Source organism: Drosophila rhopaloa, unplaced genomic scaffold, assembly GCF_018152115.1.
Source record: "Drosophila rhopaloa isolate 14029-0021.01 unplaced genomic scaffold, ASM1815211v1 contig_178, whole genome shotgun sequence".
Taxonomy (NCBI): domain Eukaryota; kingdom Metazoa; phylum Arthropoda; class Insecta; order Diptera; family Drosophilidae; genus Drosophila; species Drosophila rhopaloa.
Window position 1 is genome coordinate 3,135,396 of NW_025335059.1, and position 22,286 is coordinate 3,157,681.

At 44.1% G+C, this 22,286-nt stretch overlaps 4 protein-coding genes across 16 annotated transcripts in view; 2 read left to right on the top strand and 2 right to left on the bottom strand.

The window, feature by feature from the left end:
* Window positions 1-284: 284 nt before the first annotated feature.
* Window positions 285-2,866, top strand: LOC108045467 (GPI ethanolamine phosphate transferase 1). The gene is given in 3 exon segments (XM_017124797.2): window positions 285-1,041; window positions 1,096-1,224; window positions 1,227-2,866. Coding segments are annotated over 3 exon segments (2,517 nt in total). The 5' UTR covers window positions 285-293.
* Window positions 2,867-3,207: 341 nt separating this feature from the next.
* Window positions 3,208-7,443, top strand: LOC108045495 (TBC1 domain family member whacked). The gene is made up of 4 exons (XM_017124842.1): window positions 3,208-3,464; window positions 5,169-5,411; window positions 5,750-6,114; window positions 6,261-7,443. The coding sequence occupies exons 2-4, from the start codon at window positions 5,205-5,207 to the stop codon at window positions 6,778-6,780; spliced, it is 1,092 nt and encodes a 363-aa protein (XP_016980331.1). The 5' UTR covers window positions 3,208-3,464; window positions 5,169-5,204; the 3' UTR covers window positions 6,781-7,443.
* Window positions 7,444-7,632: 189 nt separating this feature from the next.
* On the bottom strand, window positions 7,633-12,657 carry LOC108045494 (zinc finger protein Xfin). Its single transcript, XM_017124841.2, has 3 exons — window positions 11,575-12,657; window positions 11,061-11,517; window positions 7,633-10,922 (listed from the first exon to the last, which is right to left on the bottom strand). Exons 1-3 carry the CDS (start codon window positions 12,300-12,302, stop codon window positions 8,418-8,420), a joined length of 3,690 nt encoding a protein of 1,229 aa, XP_016980330.2. The 5' UTR covers window positions 12,303-12,657; the 3' UTR covers window positions 7,633-8,417.
* Window positions 12,658-13,132: 475 nt separating this feature from the next.
* LOC108045479 (microtubule-associated protein Jupiter) overlaps window positions 13,133-22,286 on the bottom strand; it is a 31,005-nt gene continuing 21,851 nt past the window's right edge. For 3 of the 13 annotated variants that reach the window (XM_017124814.1, XM_017124812.2, XM_017124811.2), the window contains 6 exons: window positions 16,651-16,784; window positions 16,355-16,387; window positions 15,180-15,440; window positions 14,840-14,857; window positions 14,333-14,752; window positions 13,133-14,103 (listed from right to left, as the gene is read on the bottom strand). In XM_017124814.1, coding sequence (XP_016980303.1) covers window positions 13,964-14,103; window positions 14,333-14,752; window positions 14,840-14,857; window positions 15,180-15,440; window positions 16,355-16,387; window positions 16,651-16,784 — 1,006 coding nt within the window. In that variant the 3' untranslated portion in view covers window positions 13,133-13,963. Of the gene's footprint in view, window positions 14,104-14,332; window positions 14,753-14,839; window positions 15,124-15,179; window positions 15,441-16,354; window positions 16,388-16,650; window positions 16,785-22,286 lie in introns of those variants that run through there. The other 10 variants (XM_017124819.1, XM_017124818.2, XM_017124822.2 and 7 more) reach the window with 8 other exon arrangements.

The following is a 22,286-nucleotide window of genomic DNA, read 5'->3' on the forward strand; positions in this document are numbered from 1 at the left end:
CAAAAGCCCTGAGAATACAATCTGCTTTTTCCTAAAAATAGGATTTATAGATTAAACATTATTAAACTAATATAAGAAACATTTAAATATTCTTTAAAATATTCTTCCTTATATAAAAAACAAAATAAAGTTCAATCAATATTTACATTTTAATACAGTTTTTTATTTCGATTAAGTTTCAGAGAACACGGCATTCACAAATCAGGTTACCAGAGTTAAACTTTGACAGCAATTGCAGAGTGAAGTCTAAAAAAAGTTTAGGGATCTGTCAAGACACTTTAATTTGTAAAACAATGTTGAGTTCCTACCAAAGTTTTGCGCGGTATCAGCTGCTTCTGCTGCTGTCAGTTGTATTGATTTACCTTCTATCGACATCCCCTGGCAGCTTGGAACCTCAGAAAATAGAGCCGCTAAAGGAGCCTCCGCCGGCCGATCGCCTGGTGGTTCTCGTGAGAGATGGCCTATCCGCTCAGACTTTCCTAGCCAACCGATGCCGGAACGTGCCACTGCTGCGGGAACTCTTTCTGCATCAGGGTTTGGTGGGGATTAGCCGTCCGGAGACCACCACCTACCACCCGATGTCCCCGTACATCTCCCTGTTTTCCGGGTTCAATGAGGATGCGGCCATAGTGGCTCGTGGCTGGCTGCGAAATCCAGACCCCCCTGACTCAATATTCAATCGATGTAATCACAGTTTTGCGTGGACCTCATCGGAGGTTATAACGCGCTTTCCCAAAATCAAAAGACCTGTGGCAATGAACTTTGAAAACTTTGCTTCGGACGTAACCAAATCCTGCTCCGAAATGGAAGAATCCGTATGTCGGTCTGTTGACAGATTTCTACGTGGGGCATCCCGACAATTGCTGAATTCCACGGGAGTCATATTCTTTGTCCACATGACCGGTGTGGAACCATCCTGCGAAAGCCTTCAACTGATTCAAGAAAATGTGTGGAACCTGTATCAGCGCTTTGAAAAGTCGTTTCCCGACCAAAGAACGGCTTACTTATTCACTTCCAATCTTGGCGACCCACAAACTGAAAGTACGTTATTTATTAATTTAATAATATTAACATTCACGGATATTTCTTTAGCAGGTGAATGCAGCCTGGCAGTTGAATCTCCTTTCTTCCTTTGGGGTTCAGGAGTGGCTCATGTAAAATCCATGCCAGGACGCAGCTTTGTGGCCAACGACTCGGGTTATAGGCTGCCCCTGCATGTCCTCAATCCCCGCATCTCACAGCACTTATGAGTGCCTTGCTGGGATTGCCACCTCCAGTTCACAGTCGCGGAATGTTACCGCAAGGAATGCTCAACACCAGTAAGCGTTATGAGGCCAATGCCATGCTGACCAATGCCAAGCAGCTCCTGGCCCAAGCTCGCCGTTTAAGGGAGCTCCATCCTAAAAGGATGCCCGCCTTTTGGCTGGACTTTCAGATGATGGACAGCTTTTTAAAGGCTTCTGAAGGCCTCAAGAGACAACATCGTTTCAAGGCTCTTCTGGAGTATAGCTGCAACTTTATGCCTGTGCTGGTCAAGGGAATGGATTACTTTAAGGACTACTATCGCCAAGTCTTAGTCTGGGCAGTTAGCTTTGCTGGAATAGGCTGGCTATATTGCCTACGCTGTCATCTAACAGTCGGACGAAAGTGCAGAAACGACTTGGAAATCCAGGGGCTAACCTCTTTTAAGTGGTTGGTGTTTATCAGGGGAATCCATCGATTGCTGACTGGATTGCTGGTGATATATATGCTGCTCGAAAGGATTCCCTGGTTGGTGCAAGCTATCCTACTCATGCCTTCGCTGTATTGGAAGGTGACCATAAATGTTGTGGGCGAAAGGCCTAAGATGGTGTGCCGGAAGAGTTTGATTTCTTCAGCCTTACTAGCACTGATCTGCTTGGGTGGCTTCTTCAGACGTTACATCATGGCAGTGGGCTACCTGGGATTCGCTGGCTACACCAACAGAGATGCCTTTCGGAAGCGCGGACTGCAGTTCTACCTGTGGCTACTTCTGCTCCTGGGACTCACCTGTATATCGGTACTTCCGGAATCGTTGGGATGCTCGCAGCCCAGAGCTCTGATTCTCAGCATCCTACTTACTCTTCTACGTCCTTTGGCTTGTGGGGTGTATTTTAACCTAATCACCTGGCTTAGCAACATCGTAGTGCTCCTCGCGGCCCTAGAGTACATCCTGGTGGGCTGGCATCCCTGGGCCACGTATATGGCCTCCTGGATCTATCTGGGCTATGTGGCCTTCTGGCAGCGACGCAATCTTCAGGCCACCGAACTAGTGTTCTTCAACCTTAGCACGCTCTACACCCTCACCTGCACCTCTTATGAACCGGTGGTCATCCAAATGCTGGCCATGGAACTGCAACTGGGGCTGAGGATGAAGCTGGAGAGGAACGAGGGAATTGGACCCAAGACTGCCGCTCATTACATACTTGTGTACAGCTGGTACTCCCTTTTCGCCATTGGCAGCTTCCCAGCCTTCGATGACTTCCAGGAAATCCTCCACGAAACCTGCTTTGGTTATTTGCCACTGACCTATGGTCTGGTTATGGTAATGAAATTGCTGCTACCCTGGCTGCTGGTGCTCTGCATCCTGGTGGGAAACTACAAGGACCTTGGTTCACACGAGCGCCATATTTTCGTGAGGCTGCTCTTCGTGAGCAGTGCCATGTCGCTGGTTCTTCTGCAGCGGCTCACTGGCGTTGGACCCTGGAGAGAAATCCTCAGCAGATTCGCAGAGTTTGCGGTGGTTATGGTTTTCCCACTCGTTTGGCTGCTGATGTGGCGACTGGCGCAACTTAAAGTGGGCTCCAAGTGGATGTCCCAGCTCTCCGGAAGAGTTACTATTCGTTAATCCTAAAATAGTTAATGGCGGAGAAGCCTTTAAAAGAATAAAGGATTCTTAAAAACTCAAATAAATAATGATGATTTTTAACAATAATTGAAACAATAATTGAAATTAAGTAAGTCTAAGATTAAGAATCATTTTAAACAGGTAAGCTAGTGTAAAAAACCATATTTTAGTTATAAAAGGGCAAAAATGATAGCACTTGTCGAAAATAGGCCAATGGTATTTCCAAACAACTTTTGAATATTTTGTAACGAACGTTTAAAACTTCTGGCAGCCCAAAGGAAATGCCTTCAACGTTGCCATACTGTTGCTGGACTAGTAACTATCGATAACTGTATCGGCTATCGCACAGTAGTTGCTTCTTTGCCATCGCCAATCTCGCTCTCCCTTATTTTGCATAGAAAATAAACAAAAAGCTCTGCGGAAATAATGTTTTCACAATAAAATCCAACACATTTGTGCTGGCGCAAGTGTGTGCAAGGATATCGAACCGAAAAAGAAATCAAAAACCTTCGTGAAATATAAGTTATTGCGCATTCCACGGAAGCAAATACCAGAAGTAGCAGCAACAACAACAACAACGAGAACAGCATAGCAAAAGGTGAGGCAAAAAGTTTACATGTGAATGTGGGGGCGGGCGGTATAGGAAAGGTACACTGTTAATAACAACAATTGAACTGTATTGTGCACACACTTACACACACGCAGGTATTGCTTGCTCATTTTGGAGCGCGTAGGCAAAATGGCAGCCCAAATTGCCAGCTAAGATATGAATGGGCTCGAATAGTTTAGTCTCCAACACGCCACTCACCACCCACCGCCCACCCACTAAGGTGACGCGCCGCCGCCGAGGTTTGCGATCTTATTCTATCACTCGGAGCCCCTCGCAATTCGATAAGGGTTCTCGTTCCGTTTGTCGATCGTATCGGTAGGCCTCGAAGGCCGCAATTTGTCGTCTATATCACAGTCATTATCAGATTGCATCTGTGTGCGCGCACTGCGTTTTTCCCCTTTCGCTGATTTAGTACCCTATTCTACATAGCGTATGATGAATTTGATCGAAGTTTGTAACGAACTTTTTGTAATCCTATAAACTGAAGTCAAACACGAACACAGCTTTACAATGTTTGGTTCTGATCCAATAAATAACATCAAATGTTTTTTTAAACTATTTTTACCTAGCATATTTAGTCTCGATCTTCTACATTTTCTGGATTTAAGAACCTAATACCAAACCACAATGATTTAAGTAAAAATAAACGAAACTTCCCTTATAATTTTTTAGTACTCAGCACTATTTTACCTCTATTATTATTTAAATTTTTGGGGGCACATGTTTTATTCTTGATCAGTTTAACCAGTCGAGTTTTCATAAAACTCTCACAGTACTGCACTTGTACACTTTTACAATAGTCTTTTTTCGGCCTAGATAGTTTAGATTTCGTGTAAATTGTATAAGTAAAACACGTTGAACCGATCGATGCCTAGTTTAGGGTACAATAAGTCTCGGTTTTCCAGAGTCTAGCCCTTGTATCTGGCTTCTTTTGTCTTGATATTGCAATTCTTCAGCCACTTGTTCTGGCGGAGACACAGTTGCCTCAATTAGTTGTTGTTTTTGTGGCTGCCACTGAGGTGAAGTGAGTTGCTCATTAAGCAAACTCGAGCATCCGGCGATGCATGTGGAAATGGAAGTGCCACCGGCAGCAGCCCGTGCCCCGTTGTCATTAAACATGGGAGAATCGAGTGGATATATACTAACAACTTTCACTGTCCCATTCTGTTTGTGGGCATCTGCTGATGAGTAATTACAGCGTCCCACCGATTAAATCCGATTAGGGGCCAATCAACATGTGTTTACGACCCTCTTAGATTCAATTTTACTAAGTGATCGGATATGATATCGTTCAGATGGTAGACATTATCTTTTCTGTATTTTTCAAATCTAAGCTGTAGTGTCAGCCGCTTAAAAATGATCCAAGAAGATTCAGTGTGACACCGTAGCCATCGTATTTCATGGTCAATTAGTAGTTATCTCCCCGTAATAGCCTAATTTTATGTTCACTCACTTGATAGCGATAACGTTTCGAGATTGCCGAAAAATGAATGTGGCACATCAAAAAGATTAATACCCTTCACGAGAGAGGGAAAAGTAGTGCACTTAATTGCGCACTTGTCGCTATCCAAGTACAGAGAGGTTCTCCCGGGGCTATTTATCTATACCTCTGTACCAGTGAATTTACATACACAATTAGTGGGTGCTGTTAGTGGGCGTACATGCTGATCGTGTAACGATTTGTGCTTTCAGTTCACAGTCGCTGCGGCCGGAGAGCTGGCGTTGGCGATGGCCACGGCACCACGATCCCTGGACACCATCTCCCTCTGCTCGACCGTCTCCAGCTGCCCGGACCGAAATGGCTTCTATGGCGGATTCCAGCGCACCGACAAGCCCAATGAGCCGCTGTCCAAGGCGCAGATCATCGCGCGGGAGAAAAAGTGGCTCTACATGATCGACAACTGGTCCATTTACATGTCCAAGAACTACAAAAAGGTGAGCTTTCATCCCTTGTGTGGTTTCCTAAAGAAAGAATCACAAAACTTAAATATTTTAATGGTAATTTTTATTTACATGAATAGTTAGCTTATTTTCATGCTAATCAACTAAGTGAACAGTATTCCGACGAAAAATATTATATTCAAATATAATGTAGAGCCCTTTTAAAACTATAAAGTGAACAATAAAGCATATTTGTGTCTATTTTTTTGAACTTTTTAATGTTTAAAAGACACTCTTCGAATTGTATCATCTCTTAACGAAAAATATATACGTTTCAACTGCACAAAAATCTCAAATCATATAAGAAACTAACTCCTATCTTTATCATGCAGATTCGAGATCGATGTCGCAAGGGTATCCCCAAGTCAGTGCGGCCCAAAGCTTGGTTCTATTTATCCGGGGCGTATCTGCTAAAGAAGAAGAACCCCAACGTATACCAAGAGTTGCTGGAGAAGCCCGGAAACCCAACGACCATTGAGGAGATCAAGAAGGACAAGCATCGCCAGTTTCCGTTCCACGAAATGTTTCTCGACGAGCAGAAGGTCGGACAGATCGAACTCTTTAACGTGCTAAAGGCCTACTCGATATACAATCCCAAGGTGGGTTTCTGCCAGGCGCAGGCACCAATAGCCGCTTTTCTATTGATGCACCTGCCCGCGGAGGACGCCTTCTGGGTTTTCGTCAGTGTTTGTGATGTGTAAGTCTAGTTTCTTTTATTTAATAAATGAATCTAAACAGTTTAACCATTAACTTAAATTTTATTTTTAGCATTTTTTCGCTGATATGAACTTGTTATCCTTAGCTTCTGTTTCAAATTAATTTTTTTCTGATTTATTTTCGCAGTTACCTGCAGGATTACTTCATACCCGGCTTGGAGGTGATCCAAAACGATGCGGGCATCCTGGAAGGCCTGCTGAAGAAGACGTGCCCGCCCGTGTACCGGCACTTGCAAAAGCACAAAGTGGAGCCGCTGCTCTACATGACCGACTGGTTCCTGTGTGCAATGACCCGCACTCTGCCTTGGGAGACGCTGCTTCGCGTTTGGGACTGTTTTCTGGCCGAAGGCATTCGGGTCATCTTCAAGGTAGCCCTGGTCATCATTGGGGCTTCGCTAAGTCGGCACAAGGTCAGAAAGACGTGTACCGGTCTCTGCGAAACGCTGGCCGTTCTGCGCTCCCCTGAGGAGCAAATCGTGGAGGAGGAATTCATCATCAACAATATGATGCGGCTCAACCTGCGCGTCGAGGACTTCCAGATCGAGCATACGCGCCAAAAGGCTCGACGGGCCAAGCAGAAGGCCCAACAGGAGGCAGAGTCCAGTGGCTCCGGAAACGGGCATCGACGCAACATGCCAACGTTGTGAGGAATCGCAACTACTACTACTTCAACAAATTGTTACTAAACACACAAACAACACAGCATAGTTGCATAAGATTTGTACGTTTAAAGTCGAATAGGAGGCAGGTCGTGCACAAAGTGGATGGGAGATGAGTGACCGCAAACTGGTTCAGTCAGTTGGTCAGTCAATTACGGAGACATCATTCCATGCAATCAGTTTGCCTAATTTTAAGACAATTCTTTTGTTGAGCACATTCGGGCTGGACTTGTATCGGTATTTGTTTTCGTATTATTCATTTAGTGGCAATTATTACAAGCGTGCAATTTGTTTATGCTTTTCAAAAGTATTTATTACATATTTATTATTATTGTGTAACATTTAAAGCATTAGCGTTAGAGTTGAGTTGAGGACCCCGAACATATCGTATGATTATTATCACCACCCTAAGGCAGCTGACACAAGGACTTGAGGATAGGATAATATAGTTTGGAATTTTTACTATTTTATCCGTATTTTCTCCGAGTCGAGAATGTTGATATTTACCTACGATAATGCGTTACGAACGACTTCTGTTGTGCCCCGAGCCTAAAAAGTTTGGAGACCTGTTTTGTGGCGGGTTTTTAGGCAAAATTAATATTAAACTTTATTACTAATAAAACCAATTATACCGAAATATTAACAACAAAACTTAGTTTTTCTCTATAGCCAAAAAAAATGTTGAAGCCCATTCCAAGAAGAAAAGCTTACGTTGTTGTAGAATTAAATGTTTTATTTATTAACATTAATTAAACAGAGACAGACCCCAACTTTTTTGATGACTAATTTCTTATTGGCCTGACGGGTATATAAATCCAACGCTTATTGAAATCGTAAAAATATATTTATAATATTTATTTTATTTTAATTTTGATAATATCAGTTATTTTTCATAAAGATTAGGCTGGGAAATAAATATCTTAAGTACTTACAACTAGTAATTAAAAAGGGTTGCCTAAAGTTAAACTATAGCTAAGAGTCCAAAATAAGAGTTTGTCTGTATCTATAGGTAATCTCTAAGAATACTTTACTTAATCTCATGAAAGAGCAGCCCATAGGGGCAACTATCAGATTCTGCCTACCACTGGAAGTACAAGTGTTGGGAAGTGGATTGGGTTAATTCGATTTGTGTTAAAAAAAAACTGATACATCAGAGTGGCAACATGCAATCTTCGTCTTTTAAAACGAAATACAAATAAATTAATACCTAAAAAAATGTCGAATTCGATTTGAGTTTGGCACTTTTTCCTAAACGACAGTATTATTATTTTTGAATTTTTAAAATATCTAAGATTGAAAATTTCTAAAAATTAGGAAAAATACTTTTTTAATGCTATTTTGACATTAAAATTTTACTTTGGCAAGTAAATGTAATGTTATTTAAGGGCCAAACTTTAATGTTTGGTGTAATCACGAGATAAAATATCAGAACAATTAAGGTACCCGTAACAAAAAAGTTGAGTTATAAAAATGTTTGGGAAACAATGACAAAATGTCCAGTAATTTCGAGACTTTTTAGAGATTCTATGTAAATGTAAGATTCTTTAAAAAATACAACTTTGCTCAAAAGATTACATGCTGCCACTAGGAGTTTTGTCGAATAAATCAATGATTTTTTTGTGATCCTAGCCCAGCAGATACTGGTCTTCGATTTCTTCCCCATCGTCCAATAAATGCGGCGGCAGCGGCATATACGGTCCTGAATCCTGAGCAGCCTGATTGTCTTCTTCTGCGGGCAGTTCTGAGGCGTCCTCCTGCTCCTTCTCCTCCAGGACGATCTGCTCGCGGAGTAATATCATCTCGCCTTCGCCCACGGTTGGATGGTGCTTACGGAGATGTTGTTGCAGCTCACGAAGGCTGTGAAACTCGCCCGCCGTTGCTGCACCCGCATCGTCGCTTTGCTTGCACAGTTTGCAACGTATGTAGGCTGCGTGGGGCAGGTGCTGGAATCGGTGGAACTGCAACACCCACTGTCGTTTCGTCTGCAGCTCCTCGTCACAGTCCTGGCAGCGGTAGAGGTCCTCGCTTACCTTGTTCATGTGCAAAAGGTCCAGCTTTGCCAGACCGTGGTAGTCGTTGATGTGCTCGCGCCACTGCTTTTTGTTGCGGGTTGTGAAGTTATCGCCGCACTGCGGACACGCCATGTGGTAAATGGTGCGCAACTGCGTCTCCTGATCCGCCTCCTCGTCTTCCAAGTCCCGGTGAGGGCGATTGTCACACCGATTAGTGTCGCGATTCAGGTGCTTGAAGAACATTTGTTTGCGCACAAACTCCCCGTCGCAGGTTAAACACTTGAAGGATCGGTGCGGCAGATGGCGGAACTTGTGCGACTGCAGCTGCCCTATGGCGCCCTTGGTGTGGGTCACGGTCACCCGCTTGTAGCACTCAAGGCACAGGTAGTGATGGTTGTCAATTTGCCGGAAGTTTAGGCCCTCGCGGCTGTTGAAGTTGTGCTGCTCCACAATATGCTTGCGCCAAAAAGCATGCGAGTCAAAGTTCTGGTTACACTTGGGACAGAAGTATGTAATGAAGTCCAAATCCACTGCATTGTGGTACGATATGCTGTCCTCTAGCGTGTTGAGACCAGCGGGTCGGGTGGGTAGGCCACCGGGTTGTGGTTTAAGAGAGCGACTGGTCGCCGCGGAGGGGACAGAGGTAGAGCATCCCGGTGGAGACGGCGCAGGGGGAGGAGGAGAGGGTAGTCTGGGCTTCTCCCTACTGCTACTCTTGTAGCGGCCGAACACGTGCTTCGGCTTGGTGATCATCACCGGAGTCTCCCTGTCGTATATACTATGACGGGCTCTTAAATGTGCAGCTATGTTCGGCTTGTGATTATAGCAAGTGCCGCAGATCAGGCACTTAAGATACAGTCGGTAGGGAAGGTGGCGGAAGTGGTGGTCCTGCAAACCCTTCAGCTTTGAGTTGCACACTATGTCCTTGCACTGGGTGCACTGGTAGCGATATTTATCCAATTGCCTCATGTTCAGATACTGTCGCTTGTCAAAGTTGTGAACCTCGTTGATGTGGCGTCGCCACTCGAACTGCGTCTTGTACTCCATGCCGCAAGAGGGACAGAGGAAGATGTAGTTTTGTTCGACGGTGGGAATGGATGGGTCCGAGTTAGCCGTTGCCTGTCGATGCCTTCTGCCCACTGTCTTTCGGCAACGTTTCTCGCTAATGTGAACCCGGACGGCCGCCTGGGTGGGGAAAAGTGTGCCGCAGTGGACGCATTTATAGCGATGATGGTTGCCTTGTACCGATGGCGGCGGTGGTGGTGCAGGCGCCGCAGTTGGATAATCCTCCTCTTCCGCCTGCATTTGTTCGCCAAAGTCGTTCTCCTCTTCCATGCTGCCCTGCTCCAGGTCATCCAAGTAGATTATCTCGTACGTTTCATTGGCGACCGTCACGATCTGCTTGCGAGGTTGCTTGGTGGGAGTGGGCGTCTGAGCTGGGGCGCCAACTCCACCCACTGACTTTCGTGGCCCACAACCAATGCGATGATATGTAGCAAGATGCTTGACAAGACCCTTTCTGTCCGTGTAGGACTTGTGACACTTGCGACACCTGGCATACGCCTTGAACGGAAGATGCGTGATCCTGTGCTGCTGGGCATTCTGGATTCCATAAGCGTTCGTGATTATCTTCTCACACTCGGTGCACTTTAGCTGCCGCTCGTTGATCATCTCGAAGTTCAGCTTGGACAGATCGTTCATGTTGTGCGCCATAACCACGTGGGTGCGCCAGTGCTTCTTCTCGATGAACTCTTTGCCGCACTGCGGACAGAGGTAGTCGATGTGAGGCTCGTAAATATCGTCACTGCTAATGCGACCGCCACGTCTTGGTGCGTCTTCAAAGTAGGGCGAATCCTCGTCCAAGAGGGCGTTATTTCCCTCACCGTTTCCATTGTCTTCGAAGCATTCATCCTCCGTCATTATCGCCATTGGAGCTTCCTCTTCCTCGGCGTCCTCTGACATAAGCGTATCCATATGGTGCTGCTGCAGCAGATGCCTGACCACTTCTTGATGATCCGAATAGCCCTTGTAGCAGAGTTTGCAGCGCAGCCACTCAGGCTGAGATAAATGGCTGAATTTGTGGGCGCGCAGTGATTTGATGGTGTTGGGGGTTACAATCTAAAAGATATAAATAAAGTCCTTATAAATATTTCCGAACAGTCTTCTGACAAACCAGCTATAGTTTTAAAAAACCAATTTTTTAATTTAATTTAAAATATACGGAGCAGACCGTTTGTTTGGCCAGTCTAAGTTTACCTTTTTGCATTCGAGGCACTGCATCTGCATGTCTACGCTCCGGAAATTAAGTCCCCGCCGGCTGACATAGTCGTGTACGAACTCGATGTGCTGGCTCCACTGGGCGTGGGTGTCGCACTCCGTACCGCAATCGGGGCACATGTAGTGAATGTAATCCTCGCATAGCTCGGCAGCTCCTCGATTGCCAGCAACCTTTTTTTTGGAAACCTCCTCGGGTAAAGACTGATCAAATGTGCCAGACTCATCAGCATCCGGCTCTAGCAGCTCGTTCCGCACCTCTATACGATCCAAGTCTTCCACAAAGTCATCATCCTCGCGGAAGCTCTTTTCCCGCTGCAACTGCTCAGTGCGCGATTCCCGCACCCGTGTCTTGCGTCCCGCCGCGTTGTATCCCTCCCGCATCATGGCCACCACTTCATCGCAGTGTACCATACGCAGGTGCACCATTAGATCTTGCCTGTCATGGAAAATCACGTTTAGCATGAGACTCTGAAAAGGATAGTCCGAGCATTACCTGTATTTGTACTCCCGCTTGCAGATGTAGCACTTGGTGCACCTAAAAGGCAGGTGAGTAAACTTGTGCTTCAGCAGGTTTTCGCGGCTGTGCATGGCGATCCGCTTGTTGCACTCTCTGCAGCGCTGGTAAAGCTTGTCCAGCGGCGAGAAGTTCAAGCCCCGCAGAGTATTATATTTGTGGATGTGGTTCATGTGCCGCTTCCAGTGGTCCTGTTGCCGGAACTCTCCACCGCAGGCGGGGCAGATGTAGACCACGCCCAGCTCGTAGTTAATGGGCACCCCATTTTCATCCGTGGCGTTAATCTGTGAGGTGGTGGGCCGCACTGAGAGTCCGGGACCTAATCTAGGACGACCAAGAGTACCGGGGACTGAGTGCCGCTGCATTGGTGGGCGCACTTGAAGACCCATCGGTCCTGCAGGAGCCAAAACCGGTTGCTGTGACTCCGATATGTTTACAATGGGTTCCATATCGAAGTCAAAGAGGGCATCGTCGTCAGGATCGGGCTGTTTTGCTTCCTTGGTGCTGCCCTCGTAGTCATCCTCCTCCTCTTCGCCATCCAGAAGGTCATCGATTGCATCGCCTGCTTCCAGGATCTCCGAGTCGCACAAAAAGTCGTCATTGCCGTTGCCAAACTGCTCACTGTCCTCCAGTTCCGCCTCCCCGCCCTCTGGCCCACCCTCACCCTCCTCGAAATCCGAGGAGAACATTGACGTCCACAGATCCATGATTTTGGCCAGAGAAGATGTTTTCGTGCGACAGCTTGCGTCTTTAGCAGGTTTTCGGTGTGTAAGTGCGTGTGCGTGAGAACTAGTTTTCGTATCCTATTCCACAATTGGTCAAGAAGACGGCTGCATGGTTTTTCACTTTGTAGACCTCTACTGCGGTTTTCCAGAGCCCAGCTTCCATCTTAACCCACGCAGCACTTGCACACTCGGAACGTTGTCAGATTGCATCTACTTTTCGACCACTACGGCATCGAAAATATGGCAAAAACTACAACTTTTCTTAGTCTGCAAAAATCAGAGCCATTTTGTTTGCGGCGACAAACGGTCACGGGCCGCGAATAAACTGCGACGGCGTGATGCAGCGTTGCCAGACCTCGACATTGGGTATCGATAATATCAGCATCGCAGCAATCGATAGTATAACGGTTTTTTTAAGACCTAGCCAGAAGTTATTTATTTTCCATATCCGTTATATTTTTGCAAACTTTTAATGTTGTATTGAAAATGAAAGCCTTTAATCTATATACCCTAATCAATTAGTTTCAACCAGTATCTCGTTTAAAAAATCTTAAATAAAATCGCTTTTGTAAGACTAATCATTTGTCGTTTTTAAAAATAGCCATTCTCATTTTCACTTTTTTCATATCCTTTAAATTTTTGCTCAAATCAGTTTCGAGTAGTATCTCGTTTTTAAATAGATCTTTAGCAAAAACGCTTTTGAAAGATGAACAAGGTAACGGTCAAAGTGTACAATTCCCAATAAAGAATTATTTACTCAATGGGTCAAAAAAGTGCCCACCAAAATGCGAAATTAAATTCAAAATGCATAGTTATGTACGAAAGGTTTTTATTGAACAAAGATTCGCGCTTGAATTTTGTATTTTTACACTTAATTAGTACGTGCACATTAGTACGTACAGTGGTACCGTTTAAATTACATATTTAATGTAATGTAATACAATGTATATTATGTATGTGTTTATGTGAGTGTTCGTGTGAATGCGGTTGGTATAAATATAAATATAGATGTGGCGTGTAGTATGCAACTAGAATTAAATCGAAGGTCCAAAAGTGATTGAAGGATCCCATCCGGCCGCCGCTCGCATCCTTGCTTCCCGCTCCCTTTTCTTTTCACACACACACGCATGCACACACCGGGGTGATGTAGGTGTCCTACCTAACCGGAATATCATATAATATGCAGGTGCTGACGGGCGGGGATCGGATGCTTCAACGTGGGCGTATCTTGTGGGGGCTACGTGCTACACGCGTTACATGGAATTACACGAACTAAGGAATTTAAATTACAGATTTGCAATGGGGTGGTGATGGTGGTGGTTGGTAGTGATAGGTAAAGTGCGTCGGCCGCTTAAATGTGGTTGATTAATTCTCGTTTGGGTGTACAGCATCGATGCATGCGTTTTCTGCATCTTCAGATCGTTGAGCAATTGTTATTCTCTCGCTTAAATATTCGTTGGCCATTTCTCCAATCTGCCATTCGGTTTTCTGAGCTGTTTTTCTTGGATGCGGGTAAGGGTTATGCGTAATATTATATGGGTAGTATGATTTTTGCTTGTTTTGTTGCTTTTTTTCTTATGGTGTCTCGTCCCGCCAACGGCCCCACATTGCTTGTGCTGGGATCAGAGCAATTCCAGTCGTCATTACCAGAGTCCCGACGAGTAGCCGCCTGGTGGGACACGGTTCTTGTTGATCACCGGAGTGCCGCCATTGGACGATTCCTGGCGCTGGTGGAAATCGTTGCCTCCTGCCTTGTAGCCCTCGCCTGTGACGGGGTTGCCCTCTGCGGAAATTTATAGAATAAATTAGTATCTTGAACTTGTATAAAATGTAGCTAATTAGCTTATGTATAAAATATATATAAGAAAGTGGTTTAACATCTTTCCCAGTACGTTGAATGTGGGATTGGGGCAAGGAAGTGATTGGGGTCAGGCAATAATGCACTTATTGAAAAAATTGGAATCTTTTAAAATGGAAGCAAAGGGAAGTAGCCACCATAACATGTCGCCCACCTCGGATCTTGAGCTTTCTCGGCTTGAGACCGCCAACACCATCTCCATTAAGACCAAGACCCGTGATAGGATTGCGAGAACCTATCTTGGAACACTCTTGCTCCACTTCCTTAACGTCATTCGGGCAGAGCCCCAGAGGCTCCTTTAAATCCGGTACGCCCTCCATTTTGTTCAGCGAATACGGCCGGTCAGGATTAACTCCTGTGTCGCTGCGCGTTTGATTGGCTTCGTCTACCTTATCAGACTCCGTAAAGGTCGAGTTATCTGCTGGCACGTCTCCTACTTCGCTATCCCGGCAAGAATTGTCGATAGATAGAGCGTCGGTCTGGGGAACTGGACGGACGATGGGCACTGGAGGAGTTTGGGGACACAAGGAATCACGTTCGAGGGGAGATGATTGTTTGTTATCTAGTCCTGCTGCTGGGCAAACGTAAAGGAGGATCGATGGCAGGCGGATCGGGAATGAGGAACAAGTCCTAGTGGACACTGGATACTACAAGTACTCACTGCTCATATTGCGAAAGACTGACCCGGAACAGAGTTGTTAGCCAAGATTGTGATGGTTCAGAGAATTTCGAGTTTCGGTTTAATGTTTTTAGTGCGAGTGCAGTAAAAAATATATACAAATATATAAATGGAGAAGAACGTAATTCACAACTTATTTAGATGGAAAAAATTTTGTTCAAGCGCTGTAGTGATAATCGGTGTAGCTACTTGGTGCTCTGGGCTCGTACTGAACGGAATCCCAGCCTTTGGCTGGCTCACCCTTCTGACAGCTCCGTACTTGGACCGAGTTCAAATCCAGCGACTACTACTATTTAACCAATGCCAAGTGGGCGATTCTCACCTGATCTCGAGCCGTTGTTCATCTTGAGGTTCTCAGTCGAGGACGACACCGAAGACGAGGCAGAGGACACCGATCCGCTCTTGCCATTGTAGTGGCCATTGGTGGTCAGCAGCTTTTGGGCGGCGGCTGCCTCTGAGTTCTGCCCGCCAAAGGGAATGCTGCTCTTCATGTGGTTCTTGCCGGGCGTGATCGGGCGGTTGGGTTCCCCAAACAGCCGAGAGTGAGAGTCGACGGTCTTCTGGCCGCGACGTGGTGCATCACCTGCGCATCATCATCATTGCGGGGGTAACAAATCCAAATAGGGAAAAAACAAATTGGGGAAACCAAAGAAAATAAAACAATCAAATTAGTGGAGTTGTGGTGGAGTAGAATGTTAGAATTAGTTTCTTAACTGTGTTTTACAAACATGTACATAATTGGGACAGTGGATGGGTGAGTACACTGAGAAAATGTCATAAAATGCTAAAAACAATATGCGCCATTGTTACAAATAAAAGAGTGTTCCTTATGTCTTGCCAAAAACAACTTAATTCACTTATACTTTGATATTAAATCAATATCAATACAAATTGTTATGAAATGATTGTCTGTGATGAAAAAAATCTTTATTATGTTGAGGATGTTACACACAAATTTTCGCTATTGATGTAATTTTGAAAATAAAACCAATAGCATCATGAAGAAACCTAAATTATTTCATTAAACTTTGAACATTTAATCGCTTTTTCTTTTACGATATTGATGGTTAAAATAAAGCAATTTTTGTACTAATCAATTTTTGGTTTAAGGCTAAGTTTAGTGGTATTCTTCTTTGTGTGTTATATGGCAAAGGTTAACCAAATTGAAAGAGAAGAGCCTTGAGTTCTTTTGGGTTTTATCTGTTTGAACTCGAAATGTCATCGGCAGCAGGTGGAAAAAGGAAGCAAACCGGTTGGAATTGCAACTTCTCGAGTGGGAGTGGGTCAGTATTTCTGTGGGAAGTGGGTGAGCTGGCTGTGTTCTGGGTTTAGTTGGGTGTCAGTGCGAGCTGAGAACTTGCGTTGAAACATAAATTAGCACAAAACTGACGACAACGAAAACAAAGTGAACACAAAGTGAATTTTGGGTTAAGACTGAGTGAGGACTCTGTGCAGTTGTTGACATGTATTAGGAAGGGGGAGACATAGTTCAAGTACCAATGAAATAGAATCTGTGAGCTCCTTGTCGTACTGCAAAGATACGTAGATAAAGAAAAGATATAGAGCGGGGGAAGGAAAAAAAGAAGAACAAGAACGGGAAGAAAACGATAGACATTTAATAAGCATTTTAAAGACCAGAATCCACTGCATCATCTAAAGACGTCTTATTTTCAACAACAATTAGAAATCAAATAATCGAGCAAGCAACTAAAGTTCATATTTTTTTTTATTTAATTGCTGGGAATCACATTTACAAGGAGGGATATAGGTTGGCATCTTGACCAGGGACTTACCGTTGTTTTTCACTCCATTATCTTTCTCGGCAGCGAATATGTTGGACACCATGCGATTCTTCACGTTCCTGGGGGTCTGCGGCATCTCCGATCCAAAGATGTCGCTCGATCCACCGCCCGGGGGCCTCAGCACCCTGCAAAAATAGGAAAAAGAGATAGACACTCATTAGTTACAAGCTCATTCTTTTACGCTCGGTAATTGATATGGCACAGTGCATAATTCACAAATTTCCACACGCTTGCCCGCCGATGAGCAAAACCTCATTGCTTCGGCGCGGGGAAATGCATTTAATGTCTGTGTCTAATCATCATCACTACGGATGGAAGTGGAGATGGAGCTGGAGTTTAAGGAGGAGAAGAGCGGCACTCATCGAGTTTAAGACGGAGCTGGCTGGGTGAGCACTCAATGGGCATTAGAAGTCACGCCAAGATGCATCTCCCATCTTCCAGCTGCATCGCAATTAAGTGGAAACCCTGGCATAAAGAATTGCAGCCGAGACAAAAGGCTGGCCAAAAATGTTATGCTTTGTGGCATTCACCAGCCACTCAGTACTCAGTCAAGTCAGTCAGTCAGTCGCCGTCCACGCAACGTTGCCCAAAACCACCAGCTACAGTGTCCGTCGGAACTATAAGGCCAGCGTGGTTTCAGACCTCTGCGGGTATTCGTTGTTTATTGAAATTGGGAAACGCAGCAGGACTAAATGAAAATAATTGTAAAAACAAATCATAGATTGGAAGAGTGTGAAATTGCTTTAGTACAGTCATAACACTGTCCTAAAAAACTTTACAAAGTGGGAAACGACGGTTCTAGCAGAATTAAGTTTCATTTAAGCAATTTTGTAATTTAAAACAAATAGAAAATATTTCTTGACTATATTAAAATATACATAATTTTTTATTCAACATATCAACACATAGTAGAAACCATGATTGTCGTAAAACAAAACAAATTTAATTTTTTTTAGATTTTCCCAAGGGGTTTCTTCCTCGCTGAACCTTAGACATTTGATCTTTTAATTTGGCCAACTCGCAGCTGTCTTGCATTTGTGAACCGCACTGTCAGGCATCCAATACTGCGGCTATCCGAGTATATCTGAGGTTTCTGTGAATGCATTTACTGCCGCCAGCATGAGACGTCAATTAAACTTTGCAACAGTTAGCTGCACTGTGGATGCTACCAACTTCTCCAGCTCAGGCTACAGCCAAAACTCCAACTTCAGTCCCAACTTCGACTCCATCTCCTGGTGGTGGTTGCACTTGCCCCCAGGCTCGGAAAGCCAAAGACCATTCACTTGTCAACATTTGCTTTTGGTCGCTCTCTTGGCCATTTGCTATTGCTGGTTTACTACTGCAAGACGCCTTCCTCGGGGCGTCAATCAAATCAGCGGGCTTTCAGTGGGCTAAAAGATTGCGTTTTTATGCACCATCTGCAGCGGCACGACACGCACTTCTTCTCTTTGCAGGAAAGTGAGAGTTAGCTACTTTTGTTACACTTTTGCGATAATTAACGAAATTGCAGTATAATTACTGCCGATTACTGCTGTACTAAACAAAGCTAACGCTAAAGCTAAGGCTAAAGTATGGCGCCACAAAACAATGAAAATAAATAATAGGGGCAATTCCCAGTTTAGCATTCATTTCGGGTATTAAAACTTTCTACAGGTAGAATTGAATCGTTGAATTGAGTGCAGCGGAAAAGGGAAAAGTGGGTGGTGGAGGTAAAGGTGCGTCGCCTTCCTGCTAGAAAGTGCAACCCAAATTGCGTGCCCCAACGGAAGAGGAAGGGGCCTATGGTGCTGCTGCTGTGGTAGCGCCTAATTAATTATACTACACCAAACGGCGGCTGCTTCTTTGCCAAGCTTCTCTTGGCCCTCAAAACATGACAAAGCGTCAAAGCGCAGGCCGCAAAGGCAAAACAACCGTTAAACGGCCGCCGCAAGTGTGTGAACTGCTTGAAGAGTGAGCAAGGGGGAAAGAGTAGGCAATATAACTACACTGGGGAAAAAATCTCACCCTGAACCATAACCGAAAACCATGAAAATCTTGAAACCGCTATGATACACTGAATATTATTGCCCTAAAGTTTTCTGTCGCTGAACCCAGCCAACTGTTTAATTGAAAGTTAATCGGATTAGGAACTAATTTCAACATACTCTTGAGTCTTTGGTATACTTAGTTCGTGACTAAACAGTTAAGTTTTTACGAAACCTTCTTCTATCCTTAAATAGGCTATTAATAATAATTGTCATTGTTAATTCCTCCAAAAATTATCTTTAAAGGTAATTGTTTTGAAGTTTTTGCTTCGACTTCTTATCAATACCTTGTGGGTCCTAAATCGTAATTAAAATTAGAAATAGTTAATGACGTTTAAAAGTTTTCCAATCTAACCATTAAATTATTAGAAAACACGATCGTCAAACGCGATAGTATGTCTGGTTTTAGTTAACTTTCGAATTGTGATCTGGGATAATGGTGTCATGACTATTGAAATCCAATTTTCCAGTGTAGTGGAGTTTTGCGAGTGGCGTCGCGTGGGGAAATAACTGAAATAACTAGCAATCGCAGTTCGGGTTGGGTTGGTGTGTGGGGTAATTGCGATCATAACTGTCGCACACACTCTATAATACCTGGCCTGTGTGTGCAAAGTGTTCTTATTAAAATGTCTTCAGGCTTGTTAGCACAGGCAGCGGAGCGTAAAAGTCTTCTTTTTTTTCGCTCTTTCCTTTTTGACAAAGACTTGTTTCTCCTGCTTTGTCTTCATTTATTTTCTTTCTTTTCTTTTTTGTTTTATTTGATTTTTTTTTGGACCGGCAGGGTTGAGAGGAAAAACTAACAAAGCAACGGTAAATGGGCAATTTTTGCGCAAGTGACGAACAAGTAATAATTATTTAAACAGTTAAGCCGCCAGCCAAGTGGACTCTCATTCATGCATGTGAACCTACCAACTTACCGAATGCGGCCCGATCAAATGGAAAGCGAAAGTTGCGTCTGACTTTAGCCCATGCCACAATGCTGCATTCGGGGACAATATCATGCACTTATTGCCAATGTGGCGAAGATATGCCGACCATCTTAATGGCCTCCAGTTGGCCGGGCTTAGACTAATTACCATCCACACGCCGGCTTTGCGAATATAAAAAAAAGGTCACTATTATGGCTCTGCCAAATTTGGAGGCTTTTGCTCTTTTAATGGCCACAGGTTATACATATTTCTATCCTCTAACCATTATTATCCCCGGAAAGTGTCGCAGTTTATTTTGGCATGGCTTCCGTTTGAGCTGGTTTTGGCCATTTACTTTCCACACGCACGCTGACGCGCGGTCTGGCTTCCCTGGAATCCTCCAGTCAATGGGCTAATTCGCAATTAACCTATTTGTACCGCCTGTGCTTCGTTATTTTAGCTATTTCCCTTTAACTCGAACTAACACCGGCCATAACATTTAGTTTCGCTATCCATTCTTACAAGTTTTTTAATACAAATAAACCAAAACAATTAATGTTCAAATTGAAGGTTTGAAGCTTATATTCACTAGGTGATAAAAAAAGGAACCTAAAGAAGAAAACAATACGCAAAATTTAATGATTGGGAAGTTCCACTGTTGTTCGTTTGCATTTTTCCTGGAAACCTAATAGCTTGACTCAATTTGAAATATGAGCCAAATCGAATTGTCCAATCTTGCTGCTGCACCCTCCCGCTTTTGATCACTGGATCATTGGAAAACCTTTCACACACCAGGCGCCGCGGGCAAAAGTTGACCAACTGAGCAGATCTGCGACAAAACAAGACCGCCAGGTGGACCTGGGAGTGCGCAGGTGGCTCCCAGTTGGAGGAGTCCGCGAGCCTTGGCTTCTCCCGTCCTGGGTGATGACAAAAATTAATGTATATCGAGGGGAAAGGAGCCAGCAGGGAAGAAGAGGCCGCTCCGAGCGAAAGGTAATGTGGCATGGTGTGCTGCAACAACAGCAAAATTTGAAAACAACCTTTTCGGGTAAAAGTTGTTCGGGTTGTGCATATAGAAAATACTTGGCTCAAAGTGATAGTTGTCGCTCTGATTTAGTTTGGGTTTAGTTTTTTCGGATTTTTCTCTCCATAGCCTTTCTTCTTCGACACGGCTCTAGGGTATTTTCCTTTTTTTCTCCGTCTTTCCATTATCCCCAACTGCTGCTGCGATAATTGTTTTATGTTTGATGTTTGCACACATATCGGTGGGCTTTCCCAGATTTCCCTTTTACCCAATTAATTACAACACCAAGGGGGTGTGGCCAGCCCCAAGTCCAAGCCTTTGTTGTAAACCTCTCGATTTTAAATTATGAAATTAAATTTAACTTTCTATTGCGCTTGACCTGATAAAAGTTTTATGGTTTTTATTTCGAATTTTCTTAGCTGTGAAAGGGTTGAATATGTCCGAGCAGAAAGACTTTCCAAATGTAATGGTTTTCTTTACAAAGATTGTTTTCTGAGCTTTAGTTTATCTTTGTACAGAACAGAAAAAAAGATTCTGTTTAAATTTGGACACTCTTCTCCCTTTTAAAAATAAGAGTATTTCCATTTCGAATTGCCTTCCACTAGCGTTCAGCTTCACAAACTTCAACACCAAATTCATTATGACAGTTTTCTAATTAACCAACTGTCAAAATTTGTTTTTACATTGCGCACAAGTAAAAGTTGAAATCGGAGATCTGCTTCCACTTCTACCGCGAAAAGCTGTTGGAAAACTTTTTATGTATTGACAGCGTGTGGGAAAGCGAGCCGACAAGCCACGACAAAGAAAGAAAAAACTAATGCATTTGGAGCATAAGAAGCTTATTTTCGTCTTGTTTCTAAATGCATTCCCTATGACTAATACCTCAAAATTTCGTAATGAAAATTGTGGTGTGAAAACCTGCGTCTTTCCTGCTCTTTCTCGATCTGTCTATTCCGCTGTCAAGCTGCTGCTTCTGGCCAAGACAAGGGGAAAAAAGGCAGGAAAAAGGCAAGAAAAAAAATCCAAGAGACAAGAGAAGACAAGGCTGAAATGGCTGTCTACTGTCCGTTGCCAAGCCAAAGTTAATTTGTTTCTTTGTTTTTTTTTTTTTTTTTTTTTTTTTTTTGGCTAATGCACGAGGTTGTGGGGAAGGAGGGAGGCTGGGCGGATGCCTCATGTCGTTTTTTAATGAAGTTGCTGCTTTTGGGGTAGAGCTGCGGGACGAGGACGGGTCGTACATGCAACTTGATTAATTGCAATTGATTTTTATGACTTTGTTTAAACTTGGCAAAAGGCCGGCTTAATTCGCTCTGTGTATGCGCATTGGGAGTGGGCCGTGGCTTTCCCGGGAAAGGGTCAAAGCGATTTTCACTCCGTCCAGTCAGACAGTCTACGGAATGTCGAGGAGTCTTCTGGACTCTCCCTCCTCATTTGTTAGTTTTTGTCTGTCGGCTGAGAGCAATCATGCAATAAAAATGCACAATTTACTGCTAGTCAGTCGCGAGGCCTCAACTTTATGGTTTAGTCCATAAAGCATCAGTTAGTCCAGCCGATCGTTATGCTGCACTGCACCTGTACATCATGGTCATAGAGATGGAGATGGAGCTGGATATTGGAGTTTGAAGTTTGCAGTGGGTTCCAGTTGATTCGGCTCCATTTGAATGTCCGGGT